The following is a 15143-nucleotide window of genomic DNA, read 5'->3' on the forward strand; positions in this document are numbered from 1 at the left end:
CACATGGAAATAAATAAAAACGATTATTAAGCCTCTGTGTCTGGTATTAGGATAAACACTAATTAAAGGGCCTCTTTTGCTAGGAGCTCAATATTTAAGACAGGAATTTATGTCACACTCAAACCAAAACCGTGTCCGATGTGATCTACTCACCCTTGCAAGGCCTTCTCTCCAAACCAGTCTCCTTTCCCTAAAGTTCTAAGAAAGACCGGGTCTTCACTTGGTGAGTCTTCCCGAGTGACATTTACCTGCAAAGGGAAACAATAAAAGTCTATATCCACTGCACACACGGATTGATCAAATGAACACTAACCTATGATGTTAATTCCACTTGTTTCCACTTTTAAAGAAAACGCATACATTACCACGAAAAGGACCAAAACAATATCACAAATGTCCATGCACATCACAAGAAATGCCCATCAAATACTGTTAGGCTGTTTCGAGCTGTTTTCAAGAAGTAATAAATTGTCCAGAAATCTGAATTTCACTTAATTCTCATTCCTGTTCTTGTTTCCTACCTCCTGTGAGGCAAGCACTATGAAAAATTAAGTGAGCCTTCCTCCAACCTTTTGTAATGTGTTTATGTGTTTGGGTTTTTAAAAAATATGCATAGCATAATACAGTATGTATCTTACTGTAAGATAAATGTAAGTATGCAACTTACATTTTTTTCCCCTTAACATTGTTTTATTACTTGTTCCGTGCTCTTAGATATGAATCTAGTCCATTCATTTTCATGTTTCAGGGCCTTTTTCCATTCTCTGTTTACTCATCCATTTCCTTACAGGTGGACGTTTATATTGTTTTTGCTGCAGTAAACATCTTTCTACACACCTCTCATGCACGTCCCCATTCCACGAAGACACGCTTGTCTCTTCCACTCACAGGTTAATGAAGCCTTTTTAGAGGTCCCTAACCCAAGACAGTCCTTAAGGTCCACCTGCTTTGTTCAGTAGGATTTCAGTTTTTAAAACGAATAAAATTCAGTTTTCACCTAATAAAGAGCTGTAAGTTTTTTTCTATTTTTTTGATTTTTATTTTAGAGAGAAAGTGCTCATGAGTAGGGAAGAGGAGCAGAATTTTTTTAAATGTTTATTTGAGAGAGAGTGAGAGAGCAGGGGAGGAGCAGAGAGGGAAAATCCCAAGCAGGCTCTGCACTGACAGCACAGAGTCCAACACGGGGCTCAGTCTCACAAACTCTGAGATCGTAACCGGAGTCAAAACCAAGAGTCCATCGCTTAACCTACTGAGCCAACCAGGTGACCCACAAGAGAGCGTCTTAAGCAGACTCCATGCTCAGTGTGGATCACTACCCAAGGCTCAATCCCACAACCCTGCGACCATGACCTGAGCTGAAATAGAGTCAGACACTCAACCAACTGAGCTACCCAGGTGCCCAAGAGCTGTAAGTTGTTTGAACGGAAAAGCTTTATTGCCCAAACAAGATATCTTGGCCCCTAAGGACTTGTGTCCACAGAAGGAAAATAATAATGTTTTTGTTGCATGAATGAAGACCTAAATGTAGGAAGCTGTAACTTAGTTCACTTCCCCTCCCCCAGGTTCTACTAATATTCATAAAACTGGCTATGTTTCACCTAGAATGGTTAAATAGTTAAAACTCACCTACCTGGAAAACGTAAGGTGGTAGAAAAAATTCATTTGTTTTAATCAGTAGGGTTTTAAGTTTATTTATTTTTGAGAAAGAGAGCAAGTGGGGGAGGAGCAGGGAGAAAGGAAGACAGAGGATCCCAAAGAGGTTCCAGGCTGTCAGTGCAGAGCTCAACATGGGGCTTAAACTCATGCACCTGGAGATCATGACCTGAGCCAAATTCAACAGTTGGACATTTAAGCAACTGAGCCACCCAGATGTCCCAGAAAAAAATTAATTTCTTAAAACAATGCTAGACACTTAAGCACATTTAAAAATACTATGCTTTGGGTTTCTGAGTTTAGAGATTAGATGACAAAGAACAGGACTTTTGTAAGTAAGAATGTATGTGCAAGGTGGAGGGAATTCAATTATTATTCTCCACTGATGCATTTGATTACTTTTCCACACTGTATCAAAACCATGGGGATGTAGTTTTTAACCCTCTTAAACCAACCTATATCACAGAGATGCTCATTTGCATGCTGATAAGGCTTTTATAGATGTGAATAGAAATACACTACCGCATTGATTCTCAAACTTTGTGGTAAGGGGCTTTACTTAAAATAAAGGCTACTGAACTTATTAGATATGTCTCCTAAGACAAAGGAAACAAAAGCAAAAATGAACTGTTGGTACTACATCGAGATAAAAACATTCTTCACGGTGAAGGAAATAATCAACAAAACTAAAAGGCAGCCTATGGAATGGGAGACAATTTTTGCAAATGACCTGATAAACTGTTAGTATCCAAAATCTATAAAGAACTTATCAAACTCAACATCCAAAAACCAAATAATCCAGTTAAAAAATGGGCAGAAGACACTAATAGATGTTTTTTCAAAGAAGACATCCGGATGGCCAACAAACACATGAAAAGATGTTCAACATCACTGATCATCAGGGAAATAGAAATCAAAACTCCAATGAGTTACCACCTCACACCTGTCAGAATGGCTGAAATCAACAACACAAGAAACAACAGGTGTTGGCAAGGATGTGGAGAAAGGGGGAACCCATGTGCACTCTTGGTGGGAATGCAAACTGGTGCAGCCACTCTGGAAGACAGTATGGAGGCTCCTCAAAAAGTTATCAATGGAACTACCCTGTGATCCAGAAATTACACTACTAGGTATTTCCCTGAAGGATGCAAAACTACAGATTCAAAGGGGCACATGCACCTCAATGATTATAGCATCACTATCAACAATAGTGAAACTATGCGGAGAGACCAAGTGTCCATTGACTGATGAATGGATAAAGAAGATACGGTGTGTATACACACACACACACACACACACACACACACACGCACACACACACACACACACACAGGAATATTAGCCATTAAAAACAATGAAATTTTGCCATTTATAATGACATGGATGAAACTAGAGAATATTATGCTAAGTGAAATAAGTCAAATACCTTATGATTTCACTCATGTGTGAAATTTAAGAAACAAAACAGGTGAACATGGGATGGGGGGAGAGAGGGGGAAGCCATAAAGCAAACTCTTAACTATAGAGAACAAACTGAGGGTTAATGGAGGGGAGGAGTGTGGGGAGATGGGTTAAATGGGTGATGGAGATTAAGGAGGGCACCTGCTGTGATAAGCACTGTGTGTTTTCTGCAAGCGATGAATCACTAAATTCTACATGCAAAACTAACATCACACTGTATGTTAACTAACTGGAATTTAAGTAAAAGCTTGGAAGAGAAAAATAAAATAAGGGCTACTTGACTGTCATTCTTGAGGTTCTAATCTATTGGGACTTGGAAATCTGCATTTCAAAAGATTAATATAGGTGTCTTAGATGCAAATGTTCCATAGACCAAACTTTGACAGACATGAATCCATTGTTTTATTTCTGAACCTCGGTTTTCTCAACTGTACAATAGGCAATGCAACAAAATTATCTTTCAGTCCTGACTATTAAAAAAAAAGGCATGAACTAAGGTGTAATATACTAAAAGATCATTAGTTCAAAATTAGATATAAAGATACATTATATAATTGTACATTTGTCTTGTGGTTAACAACAACAACAAAAAGATTAAAAATTTGAAATGCCAGGTTTATGCAAGGCATGGAAAGATTTCAGTGGATTTTGAAATATCTTTACAAAAATGTTACTGAAATGCAGGAACAGAGGCATAAAAAGTGGGCCACCTATTGAATAGACCACTTTCTGCTTATATGATAAGTGTGAAGAATACCCTATCTGCATAATCCATATATGTGAAAAGATAAGCAGGTCAAAGAACAAGAAGAAAAGCTTTCCTTTAAAGTTGCAATTTCTACACTTTTTCTTTTTACATATAATGAATCATTCTAAATATGCAGACATCAGGCATGGACATTTGCATCTTTAATTCTAAAAAAAAAATAAGTTAGGATAGAGAAAGTTAAATATGCAGAGATAGCCTCTCTAACCTTGGCCTATATTACTTATTGTTTTCCCTTAAACCACAAAGTACTTTATGACCCACAATGCTAGGGGAAAGGAGTACCTATGGAGCCTTTAAAAAATTTTTTTTTAACGTTTATTTATTTTTGAGACAGAGAGACAGAGCATGAACAGGGGAGGGGCAGAGAGAGAGGGAGACACAGAATCTGAAATGGGCTCCAGGCTCTGAGCTGTCAGCACAGAGCCTGACGCGGGGCTCGAACTCACGAACCGTGAGATCATGACCTGAGCTGAAGTCGGACGCTTAACCGACAGAGCCACCCAGGCACCCCAACTTATGGAGCCTTAAAGACAGTAATACTTGGTCTGTCTGACCCGTGTTACTTCATCACCTCAACTAAAAAACTGGAGAGTTATCTCAAAAGAGGGTATGTGCATGTATGAATTAAATAAGGAAATCTCATGTGAAAAGCATCCTCTTAATGGTAAGTGCTCAAAAAGGTTGATGACTTTCCTCATATTTTCTCCCTTTCTTCTACTACTCATGTTTCAGAAATTCATGCATTTGGTTGTAAAATAAATATCCCCTTATCACTACTATTGCTCTTTCATTGTTGCTATGAAACGCTATTTAGAGCAGAAACTTCTTTTCCTTCTAGAGAAATAAGAGTGTGTGTTTTAATGTTTTCACTTACCTATGTATTAACTTGTTTTCTGAAAGACATATGTGGGGTCTAGTGATTTGAGTTTTTTAAACTAGTTAAGTTTATTTATTTATTTTGAGAGAGAGAGAGAGAGAGAGAATGAATGAACGAACGAATGAATGAATGTGAGTGGAGGAGAGGTGGAGAAAGAGGGAGAGAGAAAATCCCAACCAGGCTCCGCACTGTCAGCATAGAGACCGATGTGGGGCTCCAATTCATGAACCTTGAGATCATGACCTGAGCCGAAACCAAGAGTCAGACGCTTAACCGACTAGGCCACCCAGGCGCCCTTAAACTCTATTTTAAAACCATACACATATTTTAAAAATTAAGAATCAAAATAAAAATTAGAGATTTTTAGGGGGACATCTAAAATTGATCTTTGATACTGAAGACTTCAATAAACAGTATCAGTGTACTCAACCAACATGTTTAATCAAAAACAATTTTAAAACACGAAACGTTTTAGTACAGATTCAGGTTATATAAACAAAGCAATGTTTACTGTAAAAAACCCAAAAGAAGCTTAGAATTTACAGATTTATGGGAAAGACCCAGCTGGAGAATAAGGGTTAGGTCATCACTCTCCTACCTGTGTGACTAACAGACCACAGAAACCGAGAAGTCCCCAAACCAAAGCATTTCTCCTTTCTAACAGTGTTCCTCACATAGCACTCAAAACTTGGTCCTGTTATTCCCAAACCAAAATGCCTCCTGAAGGAGAATGAGGGCACTTTAGGCAACGTATCTGCTAGCTTGGGACACGTACAGGGTAGGAATGTTTTTTCTGAGCTTCAAGTTTGCCTGCACTCTTTGAGCCATGAATTAAATTCAGTGTGGTCAAGATGTAGGATTTCTAGGAGTAGGATGTGATCATTGAACCTTCTGTGTAACATGGGAGTAAATTAGAGTCTCTCTCCACTGCGTGTCCTAACCCACTCTCCCAAAATGCCTGCCGTGCATCTCATGGTCATGATCCCCTTTCTAATGTCTGTAATATAATGTGTGTGCCTACGTGCCCTCACAACTCATTCCAGGCATAAATACTAGATATTTTCCTGTTGTTGAACCTCATAAAAATGCGAGCATACCACATGTATTCTTCGGCGACTTGCTTCTTTTGAGCGGTATTGTATTTGAGATTTCTCCAATTCTCCCATGTTAATACACAATGCTGAAGTTCATTTCCTCACTTTACATATTATCCCATTATATGAATATATATATCCCATTATATATGTCCCATTATATACATACATACACATTTCATTAATTCTTCTAGAGATATAAATGTGTTTCTTCCAGATTTACCTATATAATTACTGTTCTATCTCATGACTTCCAAATAGTTCTCTTGCCTTATTGTAATGACTGTGGCATTCAGTTGCATATTGAACAGAAGTGCTGATAATGCTCATTTTATCTTGTCCTTGATCTACAAGGAAGAGCTTCTCATGCTTCACTCTTATGTACCCATATACAAATAAAATTTCCATAATTTCCATATTCAACAACATCAAACATCATGATAAACCAATCTGTTTACCCAACACGCTCAAACAATTAATTCTAAGCAAAGCCATCTGGTTTTAAATGGCATTTAATGGACAAGAGTTTTCGAATCACATTTTTTTCTAACAGCAGCATATTAGATATGTTGAACAGAATCAGAAAATCAAAATGTATTTGAATCATTACTGCAACTCTGAAGTTTTGCCTAACAATCCTGTTCAATCTTGGCTCAACTTCTTTCTGGAGAGAGTTCAATTTTTGATGTAACACAGCTACAGGGCCATACGCACAAAATTTGGGCAAAGATAGTTTTCACTGCTCCTTTGTGAATTCTTTGATATCTTATAGTTCATGGTTGGGTGGAAAGGAACGTCATGTTTCCAGGCAACTGGAATATACAGAGAACTAACTCAGCTTCTAGAAGAGGCAGCAACAAGTACTGTACACATCACTATAAGCGTTTTGCTCAAGGTGTGGAACAATCAGTTTGTGGAGGTTTAACGGGGGAAAAACACGTATTTCGGAGTTTCTCCCTTTGTGTGCAAGTGCTTCATGGGAAAATAAAAAGCCTTACACTTAAATGAATGTCTTGAGTGGGGGGAATCCACTTGTAACTCTAGCTGCCTGTGGGTGTCTTATGACATGCTCTAAGGAAAAGCCAGTTCAGGGGTAACAGGGAAACGATCTTTGCAAGGGTTACCCTTTGTAATTTTTTAAACACATAAGAAAACAAGTTTACATCTGTATACCTAAAGCAAAGCATAGAGATTCAGAAAATTTCAATTCTGCAACCTACTGGCCTGCTTACTTGAAGGCTCTTGTTACTTTTCTCTCCTGTTCCATCCCACTGGGACTTAAGCGGGTTCAACGCCTGCCCCTCAGGATTTTATATACTGATTCCAATACACGCATACAAGAATTAGTATAATTAATATACTAATATCATATCTTAATAATCATATAATTAATGTGATTAAAAATCATAGCAGCTAAGTCGCAGGACATGAAAAACTAGTTATGGAAAAATCTACGGCTGGTTTAAAAAACATCTTGAATGTGTCAAAAGAGTCTAACATATTCTTTCTACTTCTCTCCCAGGATCCCCATGGTGCTCTGAAATATTGCCAAGGGAATGGGCTCCCGCGGTGTCATTTCCTTGTTATTTCTGTTGATGCATAATACAAAACTCATAAAGTAGCACCCCTAATGCACCTGTTTTAAACTCAAACTGGTTACAAACCACAGGTTCCTTTAGGTAGTGCTAGGAATTTGCAGTAATGGGGTAATTACAAAAGTCTGTCAGAAATTCATCATAAATGGATAAATGTATCATCCCATGAGAGCAAAGGATTAGCAAAGTGATAAAGAAAAAAAAAAATCCAGACTGTCGGGACAAAAAATCCCCCTGTGGCCTACTGAATCATTTATATCCATGAGGATTTTCAATTTCTCCTGATTCTTTAGCAAATGTTAAGAAATAAGACAGTAAATGGTAAAGCTCCAATAATTTATACATAAACCACAAAATGTTAAGGTTTCTTAGCCTCTAACACTGGGCCATTCAGAACACAGTTTTCACTGTAACTGTGGTCGGACATGTCATTTCTTGATGTCCTCAAGATGCTGGCACCTGACATCTATGTCTGTCCCAGGCTTTCTGCGATCCGTCAACAGAACAGGTATGATACAAACACAGCCGGTGCCATCTTCGCTTTAGTGACATGTCACTGGTGTAAAGTCGGACACATTCTTGAGTCAAAATCGTTTCAGAGGGGATTATCTAACCTGTGACCCAGCAAGATTTATAATCTTTCACGTATCCTGTTCACTGTGGGTCTGTAAATCGCTTTCCTTTTTTCACATGAGCCATAAAGTACGAGAGTCAGTCGTATTTGTTCAATTAGAAGAAACAGACTTATTTACATTTTAGAAATCGCTTCTTCATTTACAAATTTTAATTGGGGCGCCTGGGCGGCTTAGTCGGTTGGGCATCCGACTTTGGCTCAGGTCACCATCTCACGTCATGAATTTGAGCCCCACGTGGGGCTCTGTGCTGACGGCTCGGAGCCTGGAGCCTGCTTCCGATTCTGTGTCTCCCTCTCTCTCTGCCCCTCCCCCACTCATGCTCGGTCTCTCAAAAATGAATAAACATTAAAACATTAAAATAAATAAACAAAATTTTAATTTACTTTTCAAATAAGCTCTATGCCCCACACGAGGCTCGAACTCACCACTCTAAGATCAAGTCACATGCTCTACTCACTGAATCCAGTCAGGCACCCCTAAACTTACTTACATTTCAAAATAACAATTAGAAAAATGAGAACTGCTGTACACATTCCCTTCCACCGGCATTTCCTTCCCTGTCGCTAAGTATGTACAAATTCCTCTTAAGGATCCCTTATGATGAAGCAAAATAAGTTCAGATCATTAGATATAAATATCATATATTATAACTTACAAGGTTATGACTTCACTGATGAAAGGAAATGTAAGGTATTTTTAGGGTGTTAGAGCATACATCTGCATAAGTCGCCGTTTTCCAATTCACTTAATTTATTATTTAGTTTTTAAATACAAGTTAAAGTAGATTTCTAATGCTTCAAAGTTAATATAAAAGCATAAATTATGATTTTTCATTCATATCCTTTGTCTACCCCATATTTATCCTTTCCCCTATAATTTATCACTTTTAATAGATCCTGTTTAATAGGTTTATCCTTTCCCTTATAACATCACTTTTAATGGATATTAAGAAGTATCCATTGAAAATTTCTTTATGAAGACATAATAAAACATGAATATATTTATATCCTTGATGTTCTCGGTGCTAAGCAACTTGCCTAAGAATACTGAGACTGATAAGTTTTATAGGGGGATTCAGACTTGGGCCATTTATTTTATTTTTATTTCATTTTATTATTATTATTTTTTGAGAGAGAGAGAACATGGACAGGGGAGAGGGGCAGAGAGAGAGAGAGAGAGAGAGAGAGAGAGAGAGAGAGAGAGAGAGAATCTCAAGCAGGCTCCAGGCTCAACATGGAGGCCAACACGGGGCTCGATCTCACTAACCTGGGGATCATGACCTGAGCTGAAATCAGGAGTTGGATGCTCAACTGACTGAGCCAGGAGTCCCTGGACCATCTGATTTTAAAGCCCTGGTGTTCTACCATAGCTATGTTACTGCTTCTAATGATGAGACGGAACTTTTCATTTTTGTTTTTGTTTTTTCCTGTTGAGAATTTCTAAAGTCACCTTAGTCTGTTTCTTGTTTAACTATATAATTTAAATGGGAATCTTCCCATTTATGCAGACATGTCAGTGGCATCTAGCATCATGGTTATTAAATTATAGAACACAGGTTATTTTCTGGTCTTCAGAGTTCTACTTACTCTTCCTCCAGCACCATTTTTGGGAGGTCCTTTCTCAAATGTTTCTCTATCCGTTTCAGAAGATGGAAAAGCTCGAACAGCTCACGCCCCGTGCGCACGATCCTCCAGGGGTCATTGATGCTCCCCAGGCCCCGCCCCACCGTGCAGCCCCCTTTGGTGCTCGAGGGCTTACCGTGCCTTTGCTGATGATAAAGAACGTGTCCCCTCTGGCACCTTGCCTGATGATATACTCCCCATTCTCATAGTGGGTCTGCAAAACAGAAACAGTAATAGAAAAAAAACATGAAGAAGGGAGTAATATCACAAACAGCTCAACCTCTTCAGATGTCAGCTCTGCAGGGATGCATTCACCCTGATGGAATTTTCCCCAAGCCAAGAATCGAGCACGATTTAAGAGTAACAGTGAATGAGCACAACAATCACAAAGAAATCAGGTTTATCATGCTTGCGTTTAAAACTGTTTCCTTAATGCCATTTTTCTGGGTGATTATATTCCGATCTTTAAATTCATTCATTTTAATAGTTTGAAAAAAATATTCTCTCTCCCATCAACTGAGCATGAAATAAAACAGCAGAGCTGCTAATTAAACTGGTCTTTTTATTGTGTCATTCTCGTTTGGGTTTTAGTATTTTTATGATGATACCCTCCCCTCCCCTCCCCCTGCTTTTTTTGTAGAAATTACTGTGGCATCTAAAGATCTTCATTTGGAAACCAGATTGATTTTCACTGTGGGTTACATGGTCTTAGGGTGAGTCTGAAGGCACTGCCTCATGCTTCCGCGCCCTTGCTTCGGTCATTTAGATTCGGCCCCTGTCAAACGGAATGTCTTCATTTTATGGACTGAATTCTGGTCCAGCATCTGGGAGCTCATCAGCCAGCAAATGAAGAGCAAAGTAAGGCTGCAAAAGGGTCATCACTCAGTGTGTCAGAGCTCAGATTTGGACACAGTCACTAGGTCCGTTCCCAGGGTGAAGATCACTCCTGCCATGAACAAAAGTAATTTCTATAAGGCGAGGTGGGAAAAAGTATATTGCTGGGTCAGGAGCTATAACAGAAAAATGACACTGTGCCATCTGGCGACACTCCTCTCTGTGGCTCAGCAAGGGAGCCGTATTTGGGGAAAGAAAACGTACTTTATGCACTCCCTAGGAAACAGATTTCATGGCTTACGTGGGGTATCCATCAGGCCAACGACTGATTTGTCCTTATGTACTTCACTACTATGTTCCTTAATGCTACTGTCTATTCACTCTTTTTTTAATGTTTATTTATTTATTCCGAGAGAGAGAGAGTGCTAATGCACAGTGGGGGAGGGGCATAGAGAGAGGGAGAGACAGAATCCCAGCAGGCTCTGTGCTGGCAGCCCAGAGACGGATGTGGGGCTCGAACTCACAAAACCATGAGATCCTCACCTGAGCCAAGACCAAGAGTCAGACACTTAACCAACTGAGCCACCCAGGTGCTCCCATCCACTCTTACAACCGCCTTTTGTTAGTACCTAACCGTGAGAACAGCCATAACTTCTTTCGTATATCTAGAAAATTAACGTATTAATTTTCCTTTTTTTTTTTCTTTTTACTCGTAACAAGTTATAAAAATAGGATTATAGAGTGCATATTCTTCAACTGATTTACTTCATGTAAGAAGCTATCCACGCTCCACTGTCACGACAGTGACAGTGTTGTTTGGGAAAGAAAAGGTCTTTACGACATGCAGATTTTGAAAAAAAATGCCTCGATCTCACCAACATATCTGAGCGCCTCTGAGTCAGGCCCGGTTCTAGGCACTGATGATACAAAGAGGGGTAGGACAAAAATCTCAGAGTAGTAACCATCCACTGAATGTTTCTCCTATGGTGCAACATTCTACAGGCACACAGTCCAATACAGTAGCCTCTGGCCACATGCGGCCACTGAGCAGTGACATGTGGCCAGTGTGTCTGAGAAACTGAATGTTTTTGTGTATTTCATTGCCTAGATTTTTATCCTTAGTAACAGCGATGTTCTATTATGTTCCATTTATCTTCCTCTTTGTCATATTTCTCACTTGCTTCCTAATCTGAAACCTCTTGAAACCCCCCCAAACAAGCCAGGGTGCAAACGCCATACTCCACGTTGGTAGGGTTTGGGTCCGGTCTGTTGTCCAGCCTCACACTTTCCCCAATCTTCCCCATGGAGAAGGTTCTTGAGCCCCAACAGTAGTATGAGGATAAGTCACCGCTGTCGGGCAGGACAAAGTCTCTCCGAAAAGAAGAGAATTCGCAGCTTACAAGAGACCACGTAATGGTAGCAGAAACGCTGTTATTTTGGAAAAGGTAGAAAAATGCAAACAAAAAGCACCAAAACTGGAAGAAACTTTAGCTCATCTGAGCTCATTTTTACTTATCTCCTTAACAGCACATTCCTCCCCATGTGACTGTCCTTTCCTTTCAGAAAGCCACAGTGATTTATACTGTATTACCCTACATACCTAAGTGCGAAAGTAAGACTTTCTCAGGGACAACACACTGCCATCTTGACGCAGATAATCCTTTGCTGGTGGGAGCTGCCCTGGCCAGCTGTTGGGTCTCTAGCAGCCACTGTCGCCTCTATCCCCTGGATTCCAGAGCTGCTTTAAATCCCAAAAGTGAACCTTGTGGCAACCAACAATGTCACAAGACATTGCCAATTACCCTGGGGGGAGGGGGTGCAAAACTGTGCCCAGTTGAGAATGTGTGAGCTAAATCTTTTATGGTTTTCTGGACCTGAAACGGCAATTTATGATGTCTCTTGATAGTGTGTGTGAACCAGATCATTCTTTGGCTTCCCTCAGTGTCGGCTTGGATCCCTGCAAGGTCTAAGGCCTCACGCTTGTGGTGAGCACTGGGAGCCGGTCACTAGCTGGGGTCACGCCTCTGACTGTCAGCTTCTGCCCTGGCCCACGCAGGCCTCTCTGGGGGGAATGCCTAGTCTCCTCCACAGCATGGTGATCTGGGGGAGAGCCACTTTCTTCTATGGCGGCTGGCTTCCAAGGGCGCAAAAGCAGAAGGTGCCAGGCTTTCCCAAGGCCCAGCCTGGGAACAGGTCCTGTATCATTTGTGCTACACTCAGAGGGTTCAAGCAGGCCCCAGATGCAAGAGGAGGGGGCTGCACAGAGGTATGAACCTTAGGAGATGGGGTGCATCAGGGCTACTGAAACAGTCTCCCACAGACCTCACGCTTCACATACATGAGACAGAGCTCCCGACCTTCTCCCAGCCCTGCCTCTCCGTGACTTTTCTCCATCACTGATGACAAGCGCATCTTTCCTGGTACGTGTCCAATCGTCTTGGAGTCCCGTTTGACTCTTCCGTCTTGTAGGCCCACAACTACTCTGTTAATACGCCCACGGTCTCCACCTTCAGATTACACCCAGAACGCAGTGACTCTTCAGGTGCTTTTCCAGCCGCCATGTTCTCCTGCCCCGTCACCTCCTAACTGGGATATCCACTCCTACCCGACCCCTTGGTCCCCCTTCTTACCTAGCAGCCAGGCGATGCTGTTAACACACAGTCAGCCCGTCTGCCCCCATGTGCACGGGGCCCCACAGAAGCTGCAAGGTACTAACGGCTTCTGCTCCTTTCCTTCGCTGGCCCCACCACCCACCTCCCTCCCTCGCACTAAGCCTGCTCTATTCACACCACTTTTCTTGCTGTACCTTGAACACCCGGGCCCATCTCAGCGCCTCTGCATAGGCTCTGTCCTCTGCCTGAGATACCCCTCCACGCCGCATAGCTCAGAAGGAGCTATCTCAGGAGAGGAAGGTTAGCAGAGGGCTGACGGACAGAAGCAAGGGCATCAAGGAATGCTGAAGGTAAAGTAAACCGAGAGCTGGAACCAATCCTTCTGATAAAGAAGGATCCACCGGCAGCCCCAGAGAGACTGCCCTCTCTCTTCTCTACCCTTTGGTATCCCGCTGGGGCTCCTTGTTGGCTGGGGTCAGCTGGGAGTCAGGAGACGGTGGAGGCCTCCCAATTCAAATCAGCCTCTGGACAGACGGAAGGACCCAGGAAAAGTGAAAAGTAGGCCTGTGGGCAAGCGGAAGGCATCAGCCCCACGTTTACCGTATCAGTCTTTTCTGAACCACCTTTTCCTCTAGAATGTCAGATCCACAAAGGAATTTGTGTTTTCCCTGCTGTTCCCCCTTGCACCCAGAAGACCACCTGGGTGTTCGCTCAATACTTATCAAGTAAATGGCTTACACGGTAAGGACGCTTTGTGCCCCACACAGCGAGGGCTCTTTCCCTTTTGCTGGTTTGCACCCACCACACGGGTCCACTGCTCCAGGCACTGGGACGGGGTCAGAGCCAAGAGGGGCAGCCTCTCATCCCACAACTCCTTCTGGGGATGGAGGGCCAGAACCCTGGCAACCGTCCCCAAGAGTCTCCTTTGAGCCACATGTCTGTTCTTAAATGAGTGCCCAACAAGACGAATGGGATTCCTCTAAACGGTTTTCATGGCTCAACGTCACCCCATGGTGCTGACAAGAAAACCCTTCAAGTGAAAGCAAACCCCTAGCCATGGGAAAATGGGAAGGAGGGATTGCAGAGGAGCCCAAAGCGTGTCTGCTTCATGGAGCAACCCAAGCAGTCACTGCAAGGACAGGACTGAGACGGGGGTGGGTGCAGAAGGGGGACGGGTAATGCTGAGACACTAGGCTGTGAGAAGAAAAGACTCAAGTCACACTAGTTGTCTTCAAATCCCCTCTGAACTGTGGTGAAGCAGAAGGAAGCAGCCTCCCCGGGTGACCTTCTGGAGTGTGTGTGTGTGTGTGTGTGTGTGTGTGTGTGCGCGCGTGACAGAGAGAGAGAGAACACAGAGAGAGAGAGAGAGAGAGAGAGAGAGAGAGAAAATGAAGGGGAAGAGATCAAGGGTCTCAGTAGGCACATCAGTACAAGGAGGAAGTGGATAGAGGTCTAAGCATCTCCAAGGTGGAATGGGCCACCCAGTGGGCAGGGGACACCACGTACGGAGCACACGTCAGCAGAGACAGGGTGAGCGGTGGCCAAGCCACTGGAGAAGAGACTGAGGGCAGCGCCCAAGGATGCCTCAGGGTGAACTTCAGGGCATCTTCCAGCCTTGAGATGCTTCAATTCTCAGACAGGTTGTATTTCCCCAAGATGGCCACCGAATAGGTTCCAGGCCACAAGTTGCTCTGGGTGGTGCCTTTGCCATTCTCCCACCAAGAGCTGGAACCTCACTTCCCTCCCCTTGAAACCGGGTGGCCTTAGCAGCTCTTCTGTACCAGTCTGTGTGGAAGCCATGCCGCATGACTTCCAAGGTTATCTCAGAAAGCTTCCACCTGGTTCTCAGGGGTCTCCATCCCGGAAGCCACACCAGGCTGTGAGAAGCCAGAGCCATACCTTGGAGCAATGTGCAGGGGATCTGGCTGATAGCACCACCCACACCTGGTCCCCAAGTCCCCTCACTGCAGGGAGACGCAAGAGCGTAGGAG

At 42.4% G+C, this 15143-nt stretch overlaps 1 protein-coding gene across 3 annotated transcripts in view; it reads right to left on the reverse strand.

Moving 5' to 3' along the window:
* The window catches only part of PRKG1 (protein kinase cGMP-dependent 1), a 1249639-nt gene that overhangs the window by 212240 nt on the left and 1022256 nt on the right, over window positions 1-15143 (reverse strand). For all 3 annotated transcript variants that reach the window (XM_042907726.1, XM_042907722.1, XM_042907723.1), the window contains exons 6-7: window positions 9843-9920; window positions 154-248 (exon numbers count right to left, since the gene is read on the reverse strand). In XM_042907726.1, coding sequence (XP_042763660.1) covers window positions 154-248; window positions 9843-9920 — 173 coding nt within the window. The remainder of the gene's footprint in view (window positions 1-153; window positions 249-9842; window positions 9921-15143) is intronic.

This window comes from Panthera leo, chromosome D2, assembly GCF_018350215.1.
Source record: "Panthera leo isolate Ple1 chromosome D2, P.leo_Ple1_pat1.1, whole genome shotgun sequence".
Taxonomy (NCBI): Eukaryota; Metazoa; Chordata; class Mammalia; order Carnivora; family Felidae; genus Panthera; species Panthera leo.